General features: G+C 41.5%; 4 protein-coding genes and 1 pseudogene across 4 annotated transcripts; 4 read left to right on the top strand and 1 right to left on the bottom strand.

Moving 5' to 3' along the window:
* Positions 1–189: 189 nt before the first annotated feature.
* On the top strand, positions 190–3,452 carry LOC141828296 (pentatricopeptide repeat-containing protein At4g33170). The gene is made up of 2 exons (XM_074715698.1): positions 190–3,111; positions 3,205–3,452. Exon 1 carries the CDS (start codon positions 190–192, stop codon positions 3,082–3,084), a length of 2,895 nt encoding a protein of 964 aa, XP_074571799.1. The 3' UTR covers positions 3,085–3,111; positions 3,205–3,452.
* Positions 3,453–4,859: 1,407 nt separating this feature from the next.
* On the top strand, positions 4,860–9,245 carry LOC141828297 (uncharacterized). Its single transcript, XM_074715699.1, has 4 exons — positions 4,860–5,162; positions 6,800–6,934; positions 7,693–7,779; positions 8,755–9,245. Exons 1-4 carry the CDS (start codon positions 5,034–5,036, stop codon positions 8,914–8,916), a joined length of 513 nt encoding a protein of 170 aa, XP_074571800.1. The 5' UTR covers positions 4,860–5,033; the 3' UTR covers positions 8,917–9,245.
* Positions 9,246–11,608: 2,363 nt separating this feature from the next.
* On the bottom strand, positions 11,609–12,753 carry LOC141828103 (transcription factor bHLH144-like). The gene has a single exon (XM_074715470.1). It carries the CDS (start codon positions 12,616–12,618, stop codon positions 11,890–11,892), a length of 729 nt encoding a protein of 242 aa, XP_074571571.1. The 5' UTR covers positions 12,619–12,753; the 3' UTR covers positions 11,609–11,889.
* Positions 12,754–14,220: 1,467 nt separating this feature from the next.
* Positions 14,221–16,104, top strand: LOC141828459 (large ribosomal subunit protein eL20z-like). Its single transcript, XM_074715893.1, has 4 exons — positions 14,221–14,473; positions 14,610–14,712; positions 15,544–15,658; positions 15,816–16,104. The coding sequence occupies exons 1-4, from the start codon at positions 14,266–14,268 to the stop codon at positions 15,873–15,875; spliced, it is 486 nt and encodes a 161-aa protein (XP_074571994.1). The 5' UTR covers positions 14,221–14,265; the 3' UTR covers positions 15,876–16,104.
* A 1,136-nt stretch (positions 16,105–17,240) lies between these two features.
* On the top strand, positions 17,241–20,007 carry LOC141826890 (WRKY transcription factor 6-like; annotated as a pseudogene).
* Positions 20,008–21,400: the final 1,393 nt, after the last annotated feature.

Raw genomic sequence — 21,400 nt, 5'->3', positions numbered from 1 at the left:
AAAATAATAAAGTAAAAAATTAAAAAAGATTTATTATTTTTAAAAGGGAAAATCAAAAACAAAAGGAGGAAAACTTCTAGTTTTTTTTCCATTAAAAAAAATATAACAATTTTTTTCTATAATTTGTGCCTAAATTAAATTATGTAGATATTACTGTTTGCATATATCAAATCCAATGTCCTTGATCTCATGCCGAACCCAACTTCTGCACGAGCCAGCTCCTCCATCTTCCTACTGCCCGCCCTCCGCTCCGCCGCCGCCGCCGCCGCCGACGTCCGTCTCGTTCGGCGCGCCCATGCGTCCATCATCACCTCCGGCGCATCCGCGGACCGGTTCGTCGTCAACAATCTCATAACTGTGTACTCCAAATGTGGCTCCCTCTCTTACGCCCGCCGCCTGTTCGATCAAACGCCCCACCGGGACTCCGTTACCTGGAACTCTCTCCTCTCCGCCTACGCCCTCCATGGCCACTCCTCCGATGCCTTCCAGCTCTTCCACCTCCTCCTCTGCTCTCCCTCCGTACCCCCCACCCGCCTAACCTTCACTCCCCTCCTCAAGCTCTGCTCAGCTTCGTCTGACCTCATCCCCACGGCGCAAGCACTTCATTCCATGGGCATCAAGATTGGTTTAGCTTCTGATGAGATGGTGTCTAGTGCTTTGGTAAATGTATATACCAAGCACGGATTTTTACGAGAGGCTCGTTATATATTTGATAAAATGGAAGAACGGGATGTGGTGTTGTGGAATATCATGATCAAGAGTTACACTCAATTGGGTCTTGTCCAAGAAGCCCGCCTTTTGTTCGCAGAGTTACATCGAAGTGAAGTCCTGCGTCCTGATGGTAACACTGTTCGGTGCATTCTTATGGTTCAGAGATCAGATGAACTATTTGAACAAGTTCAGGCATATGGTATTAAGAGATGTTTCTTGGAAGACTTTTCTGATGTTTTAAGTCGGAACAAGTTAAGCTCTGACCTTGTCAAGGCTGGAGATTATCTTACAGTTCTGAAGCACTTTATAGAGATGGCCAGGTTGAATTTAAATTATGACAATGTGACATTCGTGATTGTACTGAGTGCCGTTGCTAATGGAGAGCATTTTGAAGTAGCTGAACAGTTCCATGGATTGATCAAGAAGTTGGGGATGTGTTCAGATGTTTCTGTATCAAATAGTCTTTTAAACATTTATGCTAAAATGGGTATCTTGCATCGTGCAAGGCGGATATTTGAGGAGATGGAAGAGTTGGACTTGGTTTCATGGAACACGATGATATCGGTGCATGCACAGAATTTCATGGAGGCAGAATCTGTTGATCTGTTCATAGAAATGTTAAGTCTTGGATTGCTTCCTGATCAGTTTACTTTAGCAAGTATTCTTAGAGCTTGCTCAGGGATTAACATAACTAGTTCCTTGCATGAACAAGTTCACAGTTTTTTGCTAAAGCAAGGTCAGATTAATGGCATCTTTGTATTGACTGCATTAGTTGATGCATACGCTAAGAGGGGCAGGATGGAAGAAGCAGAGATCCTCTTTAGAGGGATGGATTCATTTGATCTGACTTCTTGTAATGCCCTACTTGCAGGTTATGTGGCAAATAATAATTCTAGCAAAGCTTTAGACTTATTCAGTTTAACAATAAAAGACTACGAAAGACCAAATGATTTCACTTTAGCAACTGTTCTCAAAGGTTGCAGTAAATTAGTTGCTCTCGAACAAGGACAGCAAGTCCATGCATTTGCAATAAAACTTGGTTTTGTTTCAGATATGTGTGTCAGCAGTGGGATACTAGACATGTATGTTAAATGTGGCCATGTCAAGGATGCAACTTCAGTCTTCAGTGACATCTCTACACCAGATGATGTTGCTTGGACTGCAATGATCTCTGGATGCGTGGAGAATGGAGACGAGGAGTATGCCCTTAATTTGTACCACCAAATGAGGCAGTCTGGGGTCAGGCCTGATGAATATACTTTGGCCTCACTAATTAAGGCTTGTTCTTGCTTGGCTGCATTAGGTCTAGGAAAGCAAATACATGGAAATGCTATCAAGTTTGGATGTTCAGCTGACCCTTTTGTAGGGACTACTGTGTTGGATATGTATGCAAAATGTGGAAACATCGAGGATTCATTGTGTCTATTTGAGAGGATGATACCCACAAATATAGCCTCCTGGAATGTTCTGTTACTTGGTCTTGCTCAACATGGTAAAGGAAAAGAGACTCTTAACCTTTTCAAGCATATGATGTTGCAGGGCTTGCAACCTGACAAGATCACACTTTTAGGTGTCCTCTCGGCTTGTAGCCATTCAGGGTTGGTCCGTGAGGCTTATGGATACTTTAACTCCATGCGTAAAGATTATTGCATTGAGCCTGAAGTAGAGCACTATTCTTGCCTTGTAGATGCCCTTGGTCGTGCAGGTCTTCTTCAGGAGGCGGAAGAGATAATGGAGACAATGCCTTTCAATGCTTCAGCATCCATGTACAGAGCATTGCTTGGTGCTTGTAGGATTCAAGGAGACATGGATATTGGACAAAGGATCGCAACTAGGCTTTTGGAGCTTGAACCACTTGATTCTTCTGCATATGTTCTTCTTTCAAATATATATGCTTCTGCAAATAGATGGAATGATGTAAACAAAGCCAGAAAAACTATGGCAAACATGAACATCAAAAAGGATCCAGGCTCTAGCTGGATCGAGGTGAAGAGCAAGATCCATTTGTTTGTAGCAGATGATGTATCTCATCCTGAAATAGCTGCAATATACCAGGAACTAGAAGATTTGATCAGAAGAATCAAAGACAAGGGTTATATCCCTGATACGCATTGTGTGCTTTTAGATGTCCAGGAAGAAGAGAAGGAGCGTACACTGTACTACCACAGCGAGAAACTTGCAATTGTTTATGGTCTTATAAGTACCCCAGCATCATCAAGGATTCTAGTGATAAAAAATCTTCGGGTTTGCGGGGATTGTCATAATGCAATCAAATATATATCGAAGGTTGCAACAAGGGAAATTGTGTTAAGAGATGCAAGCCGGTTTCACCGCTTTAAAGATGGAACATGTACTTGTGGAGATTATTGGTGACCATCATTTTTCTTTCTTTCTTGAAAGGTGCCTTCTTCTGTCCTTGTGCATTAGTTTTAAATTGGCCTTATGAATGCCTCTTTCTTTGATAATGACATATGAAGTTTAACCAAATGACAGATGGAATGAACACTATTCATGAAGCACAAACAAGATCACTTAATTATTTGAAGCTCGCATGGAGTTGGGGTTCACTCGTAAATAGTTGGGCTGCTACTGTTGCTGCTGCTGATGGTGGAGTTGGGGCTGATTCTTTGCCATGGCATACATACACCTAAAGGCAGTTGCAGTAGAATTTTGAGTATTCTCAGGCCATGTTTCTGAAGATAGGAGAGAAGGGAAGAAAGACAGCTATAAAATGAAGAGAAAGAAAGGTAAGAAAATATTAAAAAGACAAATATACCTTCACCCTTTTCCTTGAATCACTTCTCGTGAACAACCCAAATCCTCCATCTGTCCACTAGAGTTTCTTCAGTTCCCAATTTTATTGCTTTGCAACTTGACTAAAGGATTGGTATAACAATCAAGTAATATTTTCTGAAGATTGTTGGCATTATCGTCATTTCAAATGTGCTATTTGAGATCATAGTTAACATTTTCTCTTGTTCAGCTGATAGAAATGCATGTATTTTGGTTGATCACCACAGATATTCACCATGCCTTGCAGGCCAATGAAGAGGGAAGATAAGGGTGGCACAGAATTTGGTTCAGGTAAGCATGGAAGTGGATTAAATGACCTCCTCAGAGGATATGAACTCAAACGCTGAGCTGTTACTTGATGTTTGCAGGTGTATCCAAGGAACCCTGAACTGATCTAGTGATCACTGAATACCACCCAATTCTTTTGAAGTAAGTGCCAAAAAGGATAGTTGAATTTTTATGTAGTGATCACTGCATATCACTGGAACGAGTAAAGGGTACTATACTAATATATTGGCGATCAGTTGCCATCGAGAGATACACCGGTGATCCAATGGAAGATGTGGCGGAGCAACAGCAGCATTCAGTCCTTTGAGGTGCAAGGATTCAAGGACTTGGACTTCGTCGATAGATTTAGACTTGGCATTGATAGAAGAAGAATAAACTCAATGATACATGGATTGGTTAATGATGGAATAATAAAACAGTTTGTTTCTGATCTTTGTTACGCCAATGATCTTGTTGGATAACTGAAGAAGTTCTCGACTTCACAGTTTGAGTAGAAAATCATTGAACAAATCTATGGTTTGCTCGAAAGAAACTTCCAAAATATTCACTCATTTATCTATCTGTAAAAAGATGGAATCGGTTTCACACGGTCGGTTTCACGACTATATGTGAAGAAGTCAATTAAGAAATTACAGTTGAGTACGACGGATTGCCCTTAGTGTAAATATGCTCTGTATCATAAAACTATATTTAGATAAATTTTTTATAGTAACCGGCCTCACCATCGAAACGATTCCATATCAGAAAACTTTTTCTCAAATTTTTTGAAGGCACGATACCTTTTTGATTTATGACTTAAATCAATAAAAGGACTCGAACTGAGACCTCAAGAACATATGTTGCCATGCTTACCAATTGGGATAAGACATTTCAACTTCACTCATTTATCTATATATAGTATCAGTTGTCTCCGAGGAGGTCAGCCTCTAGTTGAGACAAGTGAAGTACAATTTTGATAAATTTTAGGGGGAAAGTGAAATTTATGATAAACTTTAGGGTGTAAGTGAAATTTGCGGCATGTCAAAGATACTTGGTAAAAAGATCAGTTGCATCCCTCGTGATCTAAGTCGTCGCTCGAGCCCCGAAACGGCGCTTCTACACAATCGGTCGCCATTTCGCGGAAGAAACCTCGGCGGCGCCTCCCAATCCCCAACCCTAAAGCTACCGGAATGCTGTGAGCTGATCGACCTTCCTCCCTCGCGCTCTTTGCTTGATCCCTTCGCTAGGCGCAAGGATCGAGAATGATCCTGCCGGTGGTGAAGCTCGGGACGTTGGTTCTGAAAACCGTCTGCAAGCCCATCGCCAACAGGCTCAAGAAGGAGGCTGGTCGTCACCCTAAATTTCGACAGCTTATTATCAACCTCGCTCAGGTCTTCAACTTCCGCGTCTTGTTACCCATGATATTTTCATTTAAATGCTAGATTTAGGGGTAAATTCTTTTTCTATTAGCGTTCTTAGATGTGTGATTATTGCTCTTTCTTACCTACCTAATCATGGAACTGAGAGGACTTGCTCAAATTTTAGATTTATCTGATATGTTCTTTCGTCCATAGCTTGTAACAGACGGTCGATTTATGGGATAACTGACGCCAGTGGTTTGATGTAGAGACCTTATTATTTCCTGAGAAAATTTGGTATATTAAAAAATATGATGCATCAAGCAATGCAATTCATTGCAAACGAATTGATAGTGATTGCAGTCGTGATTTTATTTTTCTCCTTTGGGCAAACAGCCGATCAAATTTCTCTTGAAACGATTCAAATGGTATATTTAGGTGAATGAACAGAACAAAGCAGGTGAACCTACCACATATGAGTGAACCAACTACACGTCTTACAAGAACGAAGCCAAGCTTGATGTCCAGTGAAATATCTAGTAATAGAAAAGTTGATTAAAAGAATAATTTGTGGAGATGACGAAGTCATTGGAAGTTAACATGGTTTCTCATATCCCAGATATGCATTAGGAAATCATATCGTGTCAATGTTTGAGGCGTGTCAATGTTTGAGGCGATGCTATTTGATTGGGCAAAGATTGGAGATGGTAACTGCCAACTTAGACACTGCAAGATGAGTTCCAAAACTATCAAGCCAGCACACAGAAAACTGATAATGCTGATCCTGTTTATCAATTCAATGCTTTGTTTGCTGAGGACTTGAGAGTAGCAACAAAATGTGGATTTTAGTGAGATTGAATTCCCAAATCAATCAGGTCAGCTTCTTTTCACATCCAGGCCCAATAGCAGTAAATACTAATTAGACAAAGAAGTTGCAAAAACTTACATATTCTATCTTAAAAAAAATGCTAACATTTGGTTTGAGATTTGATTTATCTGAATAAAACTGCACATGCTTGTCCAAAACTAAGCAGGCACAAGGGGAATGCTTTAGTTTAAGTGAGAGGATGCTCCTTCTAAGAACAAAGATAGGTTGTCACGTAAGGCATTTACTTGTTTTTTTTCCTACAGGTTTTACAATTTTTTTTTTTGACTTTCATAACGTTTTGTTTATATTTTTTTCCATAGTAAATCTTAATTTTTTAGTCAGGTTTAGTTTGACCAAATTAAATCCAACTTGATTTTTTTTATTAATATTAGGCTGGAATTATAGTCACATTTGTGTTTCTTTGTTTAGTAAATTTGCCCTAGATTCAAAATATATTTTATGGCATATATTAATTATATTTGACTACCATTTGAGTCAGCTTCTCATATCCAAATCTGGTGCCAAACTGTAGCTAGAGTAAATTCACAATTTCTTTTCTTTTCGGTTGAGCTAGATTTCCATTTTTTTCTCACCTCTAGTCCTGGTATCACCAACTCTTCTATGTCTTGATCTAGCTTCCTTTTATATAGTGTCATGCAGGTCTATGATTTATATGCCTTTTCTATAATTTTCATGATGTATCTAATATACATCTAGAATCATAGTTATGGTACTTGTTTATTATGTTCGATATGCTCTAACATGAGTTTAACAATGTGTTGTTGCATCTTAACTTTAACAGGCCAATCACCGCATCACAACAAATGTACAACGACGAATTTATGGTCATGCTACTGATGTTGAGATTCGACCATTGAATGAGGAGAAAGCTGTTCAAGCTGCTTCAGATCTTATTGGAGAACTTTTTGTATTTTCAGTATGTAGCTACCCTAAATTTTCTATGACTATATGAAGCTTTATGGGATATTGGGATTATTATGTCCATATGAAGCTGTTGATTTTCTTATTTGCCTTTGATTTCATTTTATAAATTATATTCTTGCAAAATTTAGAAAATGACATGTATGCTATTATAACTAATATATACTAGTCAACCATGTGACTTGGTATATTGACATTTTATATTTTTGCATATTGTTATCTGGTTTAGAAAATATTCAATTGGGATTAAGATTTTTCAAAACAAGACAGGATAAACTTTAACTTCATGAAAACCAAGTTTGTATCGAGTGTCTATGGATTTATTATATCTTGTACGATTTAATTAATATTCAAAACATTTGACTGCTAGTTGAATACATGGTTTGAAATTTTGTACCAAGTCTGGGTTGTAGTTCTCAAAAAGAATCATTCTGGACACATGACGCTGGAGGTTTTGGTATATATTTGGTTAGCAATCAGCCTTCCAATCCCTCAAAGAGGGGAAAATTGAAAATTGCTTTAGATATTGACTGTTATTAGATTGTTTTATGCTTGAATTTTGTTTTTGTGTTTTTCAAAGGTAGGTATTATTTGCATAAGACAGCGTGGTAAGATAATCCTGAAAACTGCCATAGTTATTGTGGTTGATCTTTTTTTTTCATGATTTCTTGTATTGTAATGTACAGATGTAAAAATATACTTTTATATTTATAGTCAAGAATCAGAATAACCTTTACAACTTTGGCTAACTAGGTGGGCGGTGCTGCTCTTATATTTGAGGTGCAAAGAAGTGCAAGATCAGAAGCTAGAAAAGAGGAAATCCGCAGGCAGGAAATTCAGGTGTGTGTATATATATATACATATAATTTATGTTTAACATGGCTTTTCCATTTTATGCATGAATATGAATAAGACTTCCAAGAGATAATTAAATTGATAATCAGGTCAAGAGAATCCATACACTTAGAGACAAATAGAAGACTAGCAAGAAGAGGAACACAGTACATTGCATGCATAAGTTCTGAAAATTTGGATTTAACATAACTTTAAATTTATTTCTGACAAGGCAGCTAGTGACCTGCTTGTGTGGAATGGCTAAACGGTGAGAAGGAAAGAACATGGATAAATAAGAAAGAACTAAGAATCAACAATCTGTAGATATTATTCTGAGCTGCTAAAAAACCCGATTGACTAGGCCATCAGCCTTGACCGGTTGTTTTATTTTTTGCTAACTTAAAGAGACCTCTTTTCCTGCTTCCTGGAAATAAGAAGCATAAAGCTAACTGATTGCTTTTCCCATGTTTGTTTGCTGCTACTTTATCTTATTTTCACTTGGATGAACTTCCTTTGTTGTGATGGATTTATCATTTATGGGCCATTTCATTATCTTCTTCTAGAACCTAATTTTGATCCTGAAAACAGTCTCCAGCTTGATTTGGACATGCAGCCAAATAAGCGTGTGAGACTAAAAAGCTATTGCTTGATTCTCCTTGCTCTGCAGTACATGGAACTCTGTTACGTAAGTCCATATATATGACAGCTTATGTAATCGCCAAATAACTTGCTGCTTGATTGAGTCCGTTTAGTCAACCTGCCTTCAATTGATTGGTTTGACCTTAGCAATTGCAGTGCTTTCAATGCTAATCAATCAGAAAGCAGTGTTATCTTCTCCAGCCATAGGCTCTTACATGAATACATATTAAAGATGATCTTACAGAAAGCAGTTTAATATTTTTATTGTTCAGGCTAAATGCTATATGTGGAATTTGGTTTGCATGCTTGACCTGAAAGCCCTATGCATTTTCTCTTTTGAAGGCTATAAAACAGAAAGAGGAGGATCTACTGAAAGAGGTAGAACAACTCAAGCAGAAGCTGAGTGAGATTGAACAACTCGCCAGAGGCCGAGGTCTTTCAGGAATCTTCACCTTGAGGAACAGCCATACACTCGAAGGCACCAAACCAGCAACACCTGCTTGATCTCTTCGACTTTGTTTCTGCGAATTGAAATGTTACTTCAGCAGATTGTTTGCTGGCATTGAGCCGACGCATTTTCTCAACCATTCTGTTACATAAATTTTGTTCTTCTTCCCTTTTCGATTGGATTCGAGGATGTTCTAATATTGCTCTTATAGCAGTGCCATATCTGGGACAATGTGAGGGCCAAAGACCATTATAGACCTCTGGTATATCGAATAAAAGATTTTTGATTCAGAAGAGATTGCAACTTATTTTGAATGCGAGCAACTGCGAGAAATCATTAAGGCTCTGTAAAAATGGTTTGTTCCTTGCAATTGTCATTAGGAAATTTGGATGAAATCTTTTGCTTTGCACTTGCCTTTGTTAAATCATGACATTGATTCTCTGTATCCTTACACTGTCTTTACTATTTACTTCAGTTATTGATGATATTGAAGGATCATTTATGGCATTAGTTTATTTCTTTTAATAGCATAAATTCTAGGCAAAAGATAGAGAAGAGATGAGCACGCATTTCCATCGAACTACCGACAAGACGAGAACGAGAACGAGCGAAGGGAACCGGAGAATTCCGAAATCGGCATGCCTCTCGGTGATCTCCTCCACCGTCTGGCAGCCGTCGAATCGCAGCTCGGCGGATCCCTTTCTCCGCTTCCTGGCACTTCCCTCTCTCTCGTCTTCCTTACCCGCTTCGCCGTCATCTCTGGCATCGTCGACGACGTCATCGTCGAGCCACCCGGCATCGGCAGCACCTAGGCCCGCTACGCCGGGACCGCCGTCTTCCTTCCCAGCCCCTTCGACGGACAGCTCTCCTCCGGGTTTATGTCCGCCTCGGCGGCGTCGGCCTCATCCTGATGGACCTTGCCCTAGACCGCACCCGCAGCGTACGCCTCTCCTTCACTTCCTTCGGGATCTTCGCCGTGATCACCTCCTACATCATGAGCATACTCTTCATCCGCAGCAAGATCTCTGGATATCTTTCGTGAGAAGTCGACGAGGTGCTATGTTCTCGGAGGTCTCCCATCCCTGTTGGATCCGTGATGAGTAAGTGCTCTGTCAAGCTCCTTCTGTCATGTATGGTACTTCGTGGTGTTAAGCGTTAGCTTCCATTGTCGTTTATTGTGGTTGATGACTGTTTTCGCTGGATTCTCGTGAAATTTACATGAAATTGTTATTGTTCTGATACTTGCTCGACAAACAATTCTAAGTTTCTATTTTGATGTTTGGCTTACCATACTACTTAGGTAACTAAATCAGTCGCCTAGACCAGCTTGAATGTTTTGCATGGTTGATACTGAGTTGATAGTGACCAAAATTTCAAACTTTTGCCAACATTATTGTATTATTTTCTTCCTAATTTAGATTTCTGACTTTATATCCACATTGTGCTAGTAGTTGAACTTTAACCCCTGCAATTTTTTGGTCGAATTAAACATCACCTAAGTGGTGTATTCCAGAATTGATCTTCATAAATTATGCATTGTTCAAGGTGTTCACTATCTCTACTGAGTGTTGAATCACTCAGTAGCACCATACCGATTAGTGTATAGCACTACCTCAGCTTAGTCAACTCCACAATCACTCAAACAGCACATACTAACTTCTTTGTGTGTTGAAATTATGCTAATTGGTGTATACTCCTAGATCATTGAATTGGAACACTACCCCTCACAAGGCTACTCTAGGGTTCAGGTATAAAGACCAGTCTGACTGCAGCATAAGATTTCTTATTCAATTGTATTCATCTACCTCAAGTCTGCTTAGTGCATTCATTTCTAACCAACTTCTACACATAAGAACTACCTTAAACTAATACGTGTTAAGCCAAAATCACTTTCCTTCTCAACGTTGCTATCCCACGTCCCCAGCCAAAAGGTCATCTGTTAAAAATGTTCAGTTTCATAGAGTAGGAAGCCATCTCCATTATCTCCTTCACGTTTTAGACCTTGTGACCACTGTCATCATTATTAACTCACACCATATGCATTCTCCACTTTCTCCAACTTTGTGATGTTACAGCCATTAAAACCTAGCACTATTTTATAATCCTAAAGCCTGGAGAGATCCCTTTCAGATTCTTCCTCTCCTGTAATCTTCCCTCAGCATGCTTTTTGATGACTTGCCTTGTGTTTGGAGACAAAGGTGGCGTGGCATGGATCACCCCATCAGCTGAGCACTTAGCTGAACATTTTGACTGCAGAAGATGTTTTAGGTCAGCTACCAAAACCCACTACCTTCCTGTGTTGAAATTGTGGATAACCAAGTCAACATGGTGACTTTTGTGTGCATGCTGATTGTGCTAGATCATGGAGTTCCTCCAGAATAAACTATGCAAAAAGGATAAAGATTTTTTTTTTCAGCATGCGCAACTAGCTTTTGTGATATTCTCTTTACAAATGACTCTAGGTAGGAAGATAATCTTAACATCTGCAAGTGTTTATGGCTCAAACAGTATCTGAATAATTGATTCCTTCAGTAGTCAACTTGGTTTAATATTCACTATGAATATAATACTAACTATAACAGGTCTCCTTGCTCCTGTTTCCAAGGGAGTTTTAGAACCATGGATTTCGTTAAAACCTAGAATATATCACAAGGCAATGATGTCATTTTAGCAATCCCTGATCAGGAGAAACAAGGCAAAACCATTGAAGATTGTAGTTCAAAACCACAATTCCATGACAAGGTGGGACTTGTTTTCCATGGATCATTTTAATTGCAGGATATGTAGTAAAATTAAAGAAAGTTCAAACAAGCAACATTGAACATTAAAAACGAAACAAAAAAGAAGGGAATAAAGCAAAGCATGGATGTTGCAGAACATTGAACATCATCAATATGTGTGCCTCATCTTGCATCTTTGTTTCAAATCCAACTTCTCTCACTTCAAAATTCTGGCAATTATCATGTCAAGAATTGATTTTTCTGTTCAGCTGCAAAATTCATGGAAGCTTCCATGAAACTTGATTGTGCTCAACTGTGTTTGATTCCTAGTTTCTTCACTTCCACTTTGAGTGATTTCAGGTACTTGACGGCTTCATCAAGAACAGCAGGAGTATCCATACGGTCGCCGCCGGGAATGATTCCTTTCAGCGTCTTCACCATCTTCTTCATCTTCTCCCTTTTGCCACTGCCACCGCCACCTCCGGCGGTAGTTGCAGAAACTTGCTTCTTGGACTTGGACTGCGAGGAGCAAGCAGTGTCCGGCGAACTTCCGCAGGCTCGGCCGCCGGGAGTTCTTCCCGTGCTGACCACGTCGTCGTCCTCCTCCTCCCCTTCTTCCGAACTCAGCAGCGCGTCGATGTCTTCCGTCTCCTCGTCATTGTCCCTGTACGCGCTTTTACCGGCCTCATCGGCGCGAGGAGCTCCTCCGCCGTAGGCATCGAAGCCCGGAGAGCCGAACCTGTTGGCGAGCGAGGGGTGGAACATGACCTGGCTTCGGTGATACGTCTGGTCGAAGATGACGAAGTTCCTGGGGCAGGTCTCCGAGGGCCTGAACTCCACGTTGTTGAGCGGCGCCGGGAACTCGCGGTATTCATAGCCGGAAACAGGTGCTCCGTAGCCCGGCGGCGGCGGCGGCGGAGCTCCGTAGTTGTAGAAATCTCCGCCTCCTCCGCCACCACCGGAATCATAACCAAACCCGCCATAGTCATATGCGTCGTCGGGCGGCGCGTTGCTGTAGTATCTTGGATTCCTCTGCATCGTGAGCTCTGGGTAGAAGAACTTGCTGTCGCCGAAGATTTGGAAAGAAACCGAAGCTGCGGATTCCAAATTGATACGAAAGAAGAAGACAACAAGAGAGACTGCAGATCAACTGGCGCTCAAACTACGACAATCGACGGTAAGCAACGATCCTTTCATTCATTATACATCCCTTCACCGTCACCTGAATGTGCATTCTACACTTTCCGGTGGTGATCAGCCGCCGGAAAACACTCAGGGGAAATCAACAGGGGGGGCGCGATGCGAGCCTGGGTTTAGAGAAAGGAGGAAGATACATAAGAGGAGGGGATCGTACAGAGTACAGAGTATATAGGTAGATCGCAAGTACAAGAAGCAGGGGAAGTGGCAGGGGCGGGGGAGGAAGGCGCTCGATGCCCCTACAAGGAGCCTATTCGGAAGCACAGCTGTGGGCGCACTATATATACATATCTCGTCCGCCCTAATGATGAGCGAGCCTCCGAAGCCGAGAAGATATCATCACCCGCTTTCATTAAAATTGAGGCGGAGGCAGAGGCAATGACTGCGGCGTGGAGGGAGGGAGGCAGCCATTAGCGAAGCTGTCGGCGTGTGCGTGCACCCGGACGCGGGGTTCTCCATCTCCGTCATCGCGCGTGCCGCTGCTGCGCCCAACACGACACGCATAAAAGGTCGCGGATCCACCGTGGGATCCTCGGGCGCGCAGGCGGCCGGCCGTCGGATGCGCGGGTGGTGGGGGAGTCATGATGGCGCGGTGGGGGTGGCGCCATGATGGGGCGCGGCCGCGGCTGTTGGGGGCGTCATGATGTGGTCGCTGGGTCGGGGAGAGGGGAGGTGGAATTGGATGGAGGGAGGGAGCACGCGTGAGGAGTTGCCGTTTATGGTAGACCGAATCGGGCTGCTGCCGACTGGGACGGTCATCAATGTCGCGGTTCCCCAGCATGATCTCGCTCCTCTCGCCTTTATCATGACAGCCTCGTCCTTAGCTTCGGAGCCGACGCCGTCTCCGTCTCCGTCTCCCGTTGTGTCCCAAATTTTTGGCCCCGTAGAAATACCGCGTCACACTGATGGATCGGATGAGGTCGGCGTGACGTAGGTTGTCGTACGTGGCCTGCGTATACCAGGCTCGTGAGAGCGCTGCGTGGGATGAGTGAAGTTTTGGGTCTGCAGTTCGGTGTCTGTAGGTGATGGGCTTCTCGGTTGGAGTTGTTTGTCGCTTCAGTTAATTGGGTTGAATTGCCAGCCCGTTAAGGACCCAATAGCAATAAGTTCACTTTTCTATTAAATCCAGAGATAATTTTATAAATTATATTTTGGATTATTAAAAAAAAATCATTTGCTACAAACAGCATTAGTGATTAATTAGACTGGACACGATCGAGCTCTAGATTGTGCATCCACGTCATCCCATTGGACTCCCTAAATTCTTGGTAGGGTCCCACGTAGTTAGCCAAGCGCACTCAAAGTGAAGAGGCAGCGAGTTCCTGTCTCGACGGGTTAGGAAATAGGGTCCCTTCTTAAAGATAAGAGCCAATGGGAGGCCGAAGTTATGTGTTCGGTGACCTAGGTCTATATTGCTGATCCTTTTTCGTCCAATTATGTTTTCAATCGGACTGCCCAGCGATCGCACCCGGCTCGATCCAGAAGTCGATGGCCGGGTGCAGCAGCGACGCCGATCTCTCCAAGGCTCCCGCCGGCCGTCCGCCTCCGCCGCCTCGTTCTTCCACCCCCTACGGTACCTTTCTACCCCAGCAGCAAGTGCCGCTCCCGACGGCTCCTCCTTTTCCCAACCCTACGAAGTCGTCGCTGCAGTACCAACCGCCTCCGCAACCAGCCGTCGGCTACCACGCCATTCCGGGTCAGCGGATCCTTCGAAAATTTTCCAGTTCTTTGCTTTCTAATGCTTGAATCTTCAATCTGTCGTACATCCGTGACAACCAACCCTCGATCTAATTTTGCCCCCTTTCACTTTTGTTTCTTAATTTTTGTTTCAGTTGGGTACCCATCTCAGCCGTACTCCGCCGTTGTGGATGGGATCCCCATGAACGCGAGGGTGCTTCCTCTCCCTTTCTGCGGCATTGGTGTTGGTTGGGCCTTGTAAGTCGTTCTCTCTCTCATGGATCATGTGGGCTAAATTCATGTTTTCTCATGATCGGAGTGCTACAAGTAGAGAAGTTGCTGAGTGATGGAGAGAGACGAGTATAGAAAGAGGAAATTGCAATTTGTTATTGCTTAACTTCTGCAGTATTACATGATGCATATGTGTTATCTATAACTTGATCAGCTAATGTCCTGGTCCATCTCCTCCAATAGCCTAACCTTTGCATTCTTCTCTCAAGGAAGGGTGTTTTGTGACCATAGCACAATCTTTGATGTCTGAGATTAGATGATTTGTAAATTGTCACTCAAGTATGCCAACTATGTGCTGTTACTATAATTTATGCAACTAGAATCCCATATGCTCGTATATGCGCTATTGCCCCAACAAACGTCTCGTGTTTTAACAAACCTAGAAGTAGAACAAAGCTCTAATTGCTGAAAAACTGAGCTTTTCTATGTTTTAGATTGGGCATGCTATTTTGAATTGTTAAAAAAATTGGTGGCACCTTTTGTATCAGGAACTTATAGCACAAAACAACACAAACTTTATTTGGAAGTTCTCAGATGAGCTTATATTATGGCTTTGTATCATCCACCTTTATATAAGCTTGTATGGGAAGTCATGTTAGCCTCATATTGGCCTTAACAAAGAGAAAGAAAATGGCCAAATATAAAGAATGTAAACATAAAATTGAGATTAAGGGATTAGTTGTGACTTGGGAGGAAATCATGGAATCTCTTTCTCCATTTGTTGGCTTCTTTTTCTAGCTTTGCTGCATTTACTTGATTCTTATTTATTGTGGTTGACACATCTTTTTTCTCTTAAAGGTTTGTGGCAGGATTTTTCTTGGCTTCAATTCCATGGTATGTCGGAGCTTTCATTCTGCTATTTGTTGCTCAAGACTATAGGGAGAAACCTGGACTGATTGCATGTTCAATTGCTGTAAGTATCTTCCACTATGATTCCGAAACCATAATTGTTGTTTGGTACTCTCCGAATTTGTTATTAGTTTGCTTTTCTAGGCCTCATATGGGTGTGTAATGCCTTATCAGTTCCACTGTGAAAAGCAGTCTTAATGAGACTATTCTTATCCATGCAGGCTGTTCTGGCAATTCTATCTCTGATTCTTAGTGCCTTCAACTTTCATGTATTCTGGTAAATGGTAATCTCTACCACGTTTGTACCCTAGTTAAAAAGTGCAGTGTCTTATATGTTAATTATTGAGTTTCTTAGAACAAACTGAACACATTAAGTTCACAGGCTGTATTGATCTTATGCATTAGCCACGCACGCAGTGTGTTATCTGTAAATCAATGCTCTTCTTAAAATAAACTAAGTGCACTGAAAGTACTCAGGTTGCATTTATGAGAACTCAATGAATGTTAGAACTGCTCATTTCTTTCTAATATGATTGTGAATTCTGCATTTAGATGGAGTTAAACACATATACAACAACAACAACAACAAACAAAAGTCTTGTCGTATCCGAGTTAAACACATATAGGCAGAAAGATCTGTTGCTTGCTTTGACTTATCTGGTTTAGTTTTGTTCCTTTCTTCTGCTTTCAATAAGCTTCATATATTTTATTGTTTTTTCTCTTTTTTTATTAGGTTTTTTTAATCATGACAACTACTCTTCCGAGAATCCGTGTTGATTAATTATGAAATTAATATCAATTAATTCTCAACAATCATCTAGAAACCCCACGTGCATGCCTTATGCAACCATGCACGCCACTCTAACTTCTTCAGCCTCTCAAATTAAACATGTAGTTCAAGTTTAATGTCATCATTAATGAGCAAAACAAAACAACAAAAAAAGGACCTTCATATTTGTTATTTTACTAAAGTCTTTTTTTCTTCACTCAAAATAAAGTGCTCCGATTCTGTTGTTTATTATGCAATAAATTTTTTTTAATTTTATCTCATATCAAGCTCTGAAACAGAATATATTTTATTCTATATTTCTGTTAGCACTTTGAATTTTAAATTTGTTGCATATTTACAATTATGCAGGGGTTCTTTTTATAAAATGGCCATCATTAATTACCAACCTATTATTATTTTAGATAGGAACGACCACATTTTGACCAGATCCACCTTTGGTGGAGTAGAATGGTGTTATTTATTTTCTTCTTTTTTTTTAAAAAATAAACATTGAAATTGAGTTAGAATGTGAGACAGATGCTAACAGATTTCAACCAACATGAGTTTTCACGGTTGACTTTGGGATGTTTGGAGTGCATGAGTGTCCATCCTCGGTCAACAAAAACGATCGATGGAAGGCTTTGAATTTGGAAGGCGAAAAACAAAATAATTATTATTTTGGCAATAATATATTAAGAAAAAAAAAGGGATATAATGCACATTTTTTCTTGGCAAAAATATGCATTAATTTATCTATATATTATCTTTTTTCCGAGGGCAGCAATGATTTTCCATGGTCTCCTGATTTTAATAATAAAATAAATCAGCAAATAATAAAATTTTAATTAAAATTTTGTTCACGTTCCTTGCAGGACAGCTGTCGCTCTTCTCGCCACGGACCCTGGCGACGTGACCATGAATGATTAAGAGGGTGGGTCGAATCTGTGGAACCGCTCCCGCCCGTCCGCACTGTGCTGCCCGAACCGGTTTGGAAAGCTCTTCTTGTGTTCTCTGATCCATCAGACACGGAATCGATTCGACAAGCGTTGTGGTTAGCCTGCCAAGAGGTGGGCCCTGGTATCGTGAAGCGGGGAGTTTGGTGTTCCCTGGATCGCGCGGTGGACGGAGCATGGTCAAAGAGTTGACGAGCTGTTTGAGATACGTAGACGAGTGCGGTCTCGCTCACGTGGAATCTGCCGACCTGATCGGATTCGGGATCATGCGATCTGGAACCTTTTCTTACTTGAAAACTTCCATACTTTAAGAAATTATGATTTACCTCCCTCAACTTCACGTTAAGCTTTGTATTCTAGGGAGTTAAATGAAATTATAATAACAGTGTGGGGGCCAAGTGAAACTTTCTAAGAATTCAAAGTCAACCTTTACGGCGACCTTTTTGTCCAATGGGAAAAGTGGTACAAAACCGAGTAAACATTCTCATCAACGTCTCCTTCCTCGCTCATCTTTTTAATGCCATGTCCATCGCCCGTGCCAAGACTTGGACACTTCTCCAACCCCCTCCCAGTGCTCTCATCCCTCTCCGGCGACCGTTGACTCACCCACGGCGAGGCGAGTTGGTTACATGGATACAGGCGGCGGAGGCGGGCCGGAAGTGCTGACTTTGGACACCTCTGCTCCTCTTTTCCTCGCCTCTTCTCTAACCGCCGCCGCCCGCGGTCGTGGAGTCCTCAACCAAAAGCCAACGTCGACGCCACTGGCCTCCGGCGACGAGATGGATTTCTTCGCCAGCGAGAAGGAGACAGCAACAACTGCGGCGAGCGCTGATCATCACGGTCTCAAGGTTAAGAAGGAAACCCTCGCCATTCAGGTTCTCTATATGAATCGAACTTAATTTGTATCTTAATTAATTAAACTATAAATATATCTTCACGATATGATCTGATCTAGTTTTCTTTTCTTTTGTTTATATTGTTCTAAATTAATTCAGACTGCTCTGCAACTGGGCAACGCGAGATCAAGTGATGCGTCCAATATCGTCGCCGATGGAATGCCCAAAGAAGACCATAACGAGGTCGTCAATCATTCGTATAGTAATAACTGATCGATTCAGATCGTACTCAAGAACTTAATTTTGATGATTCTACATGATCTTGTTCATCAGTTGGCGGCCATCCGAGCTGAGCTTGCAGGCATGAAAGAAGAGAACGAGAAGCTGCGAGAAATCCTGAGCAAAGTGAGCACCGACTACCAAGCCCTTCAGATGCATCTCGCCGCACTCATGCAGCAACCACAACAGGTAAATGATCGATCGATCGAGGAGGAACTCAAGTAATTATATTAATTAGCTCGATAACTTGATCTAACTGATCGATGATCGATCGATCGATTTGTATTCAGGTTGCAAAAGACAAGATGATCTCCAGGCAGTTCATGGATCTGGCTCCGGTAGTTAATTCACCGTCGAACTCGTCGACGGCGAGCCCCGGACGCTCTGTCTCGCCGCCGGAAGTAGGATCCGTTGGGTTGGATCCCGGCAAAGCTTCGACGTCTAGTGATCAGCAAGCATCACAAGAAGCCACATTCAGGAAGACTCGTGTTTCCGTTCGAGCTCGATCGGAAGCTCCCATGGTATAGTAGATTCGTGATCATGATCATGATCTTGATAAATCGATTAATCTTTGAATGCTCAATTATTTGCAATTTTATGCGTCTAGATCGCTGATGGATGCCAATGGAGGAAGTACGGGCAGAAGATAGCGAAGGGAAACCCGTGCCCTCGAGCTTACTACCGGTGCACCATGGCCGCCGGCTGTCCTGTTCGCAAACAAGTATAATTGATTACTCGTCCAGAAATTGTTGGTTTAGCTGTTCTTGTTCACGATGATCGATGAGTTGTTGTTGATGATTAGGTGCAAAGGTGCGCGGAGGATCGGTCGGTGTTGATAACGACCTACGAAGGCACACACAACCATCCCCTGCCGCCGCCGGCGATGGCCATGGCGTCGGCGACCTCCGCCGCCGCCTCCATGCTCCTCTCCGGCTCGACGTCGAGCGCCGACGGAATGATGCTCGCCAACTACCTCCTCCCCTCTTCGTCGAGCATGGCCACCATATCGGCCTCCGCGCCGTTCCCCAGCGTCACGCTGGACCTCACTCAGCCCCCGACTGTGAATCCCCTGCTGCAGTATCAGTTACGGCCGCCGGCCACCTTCGCGTCGCTCTTCGGCGGCGCCCGCACGCAGCCCCACAGCAACCAGTCGACGTTCTCGGGGCTCCAGGTATCGCCGGAGACAGTGACGGCGGCCACCGCTGCGATAACTAGGGACCCTAAGTTCACCGCTGCTCTGACCGCCGCAATCAAGTCCATCATCGGCGGCGGTCAGGAGGCAGCAGCTGGCCCCGCCGACCGCGGTGACAGCGGCGGCAACGACGTCAGCGGCGGTCAGAAATAGCAACGTACAGATCAAGCCACCGGAAATTGAATTTCTTTCTTCGTTTAATTTCTTCTGTTTAAATTTCGTGGAGAGAAAAGGACGGAATACCAAACGCAAACCGTAACCGTGTAAATTATGCTCGATTTGTTGTTACCGTGCGTCGGCGATGGAATAATGGCGCAACTGCTGCATGAATTGATAGACATCTCGATCTTAATTCCTTTGACAGTTTGTCTTCTTCCATCTGTTTGAAAACGGCGGTTGGTGGATGGATTTCCATTGGATGGATGGAGACCAAAGTGGAATGGAGGGAGGAGGTGGAATCGATAAGTTTATCGGATTTTAAAAGATTGAATCTATCGTCCTAACAGTCTCACATATTAGATCTCATAATTATTTATAAAGAAATAAATCATGTCCTCAAAACATAATTGAGTTGGTTACCACGAAACAGAATTGCTGAAGTGGACAAGGATCGAATCTTGGTAAAGTCGAGACAATATTCTCTTCTGTCATGGTCAACTACAACTTCTTAATTTACCTGTTCACATATGGTCATGGCCCCAATCATATAGGGTCACTAAAGTGACAACTTTCATCTTTTACTGAAATGAGAAGGTAAATCATATATACATATAAAAGACGTATAATGGAATGAATGACATATTGTGAATTTATTTTTGACGATTCCATCAGAAATGACATACGTCCAACATTTGTGCTACATCTTGAGAGACAATTTATTAGACTTAATCGATCATATTGTGTGTGTCTTGGATTACAATATGACAATAAGATATCAGATATTCATGAATTAATTTGTAACTATAACATACTATAAATTAAGTTTTTTAATAAAAAGATAATTTTAAAAAATTGACTGATCGTTATTCGCACAAGTTGACTATAGTTATTAGAGCAATGATACGTAGCATGAAAAAATTCAACATGAAATCAATATGACACACTACATACAGTGGGTCCCACATCTATGCAATGAGATTTCAGACATGCAGTTGAGTGTGTTATGTTAATTTTATGTTGAATTTTTTCATGTTACATATCATTTCTCTAGTTATTATTCGCACTTTTCAATATATCTTGATCTCAATAAAAAAATTTATGTGAGGCCAGATCATTTCTCAATTCTGAGAGTTAGAGGTTTACATTATATAAAAAAAAGAATAACTTCATATTTTTTATTTGACTGATAAAAAATTTAGGAAGTAATTTTTATTTTTATTATTTATGTTTGAAAAATATCAAAAGAACACTTAATTTAATTTATCATTCTAAATATTCTTTTTAGTTAAAATGATTTCGATAATTTTAATTCTAATTTTTAAATATAAAGTACTTTTTTAATGATAAAAAAATTAATTTTTACCTTTTTAAAACTATTTTTAAAGGATTTAACATACATTGTATTTAAATCTAGTCAAATTTAACTATTATAAATAATCTAATTATTATTGTAAAAGTGATAATTATTTTTTAAAATCGATATAATTAATAAGCCGAATCAGTCATCCGACCCCACAGCCATTTTCTGAATGCAACAGTGAGACTTAGCGGTTGTTGACGGCACCGTGCGGAACCGTCACTGTTCCGTTAGAAGGACGTCACGGGGCGCTACCAGCGT

This window comes from Curcuma longa, chromosome 4, assembly GCF_044706935.1.
Source record: "Curcuma longa cultivar G26 ecotype Majalengka, Jawa Barat chromosome 4, ITB_CL_G26_1.1, whole genome shotgun sequence".
Lineage (NCBI taxonomy): Eukaryota > Viridiplantae > Streptophyta > Magnoliopsida > Zingiberales > Zingiberaceae > Curcuma > Curcuma longa.
This window is presented reverse-complemented; position numbering and strand designations above follow the sequence as displayed.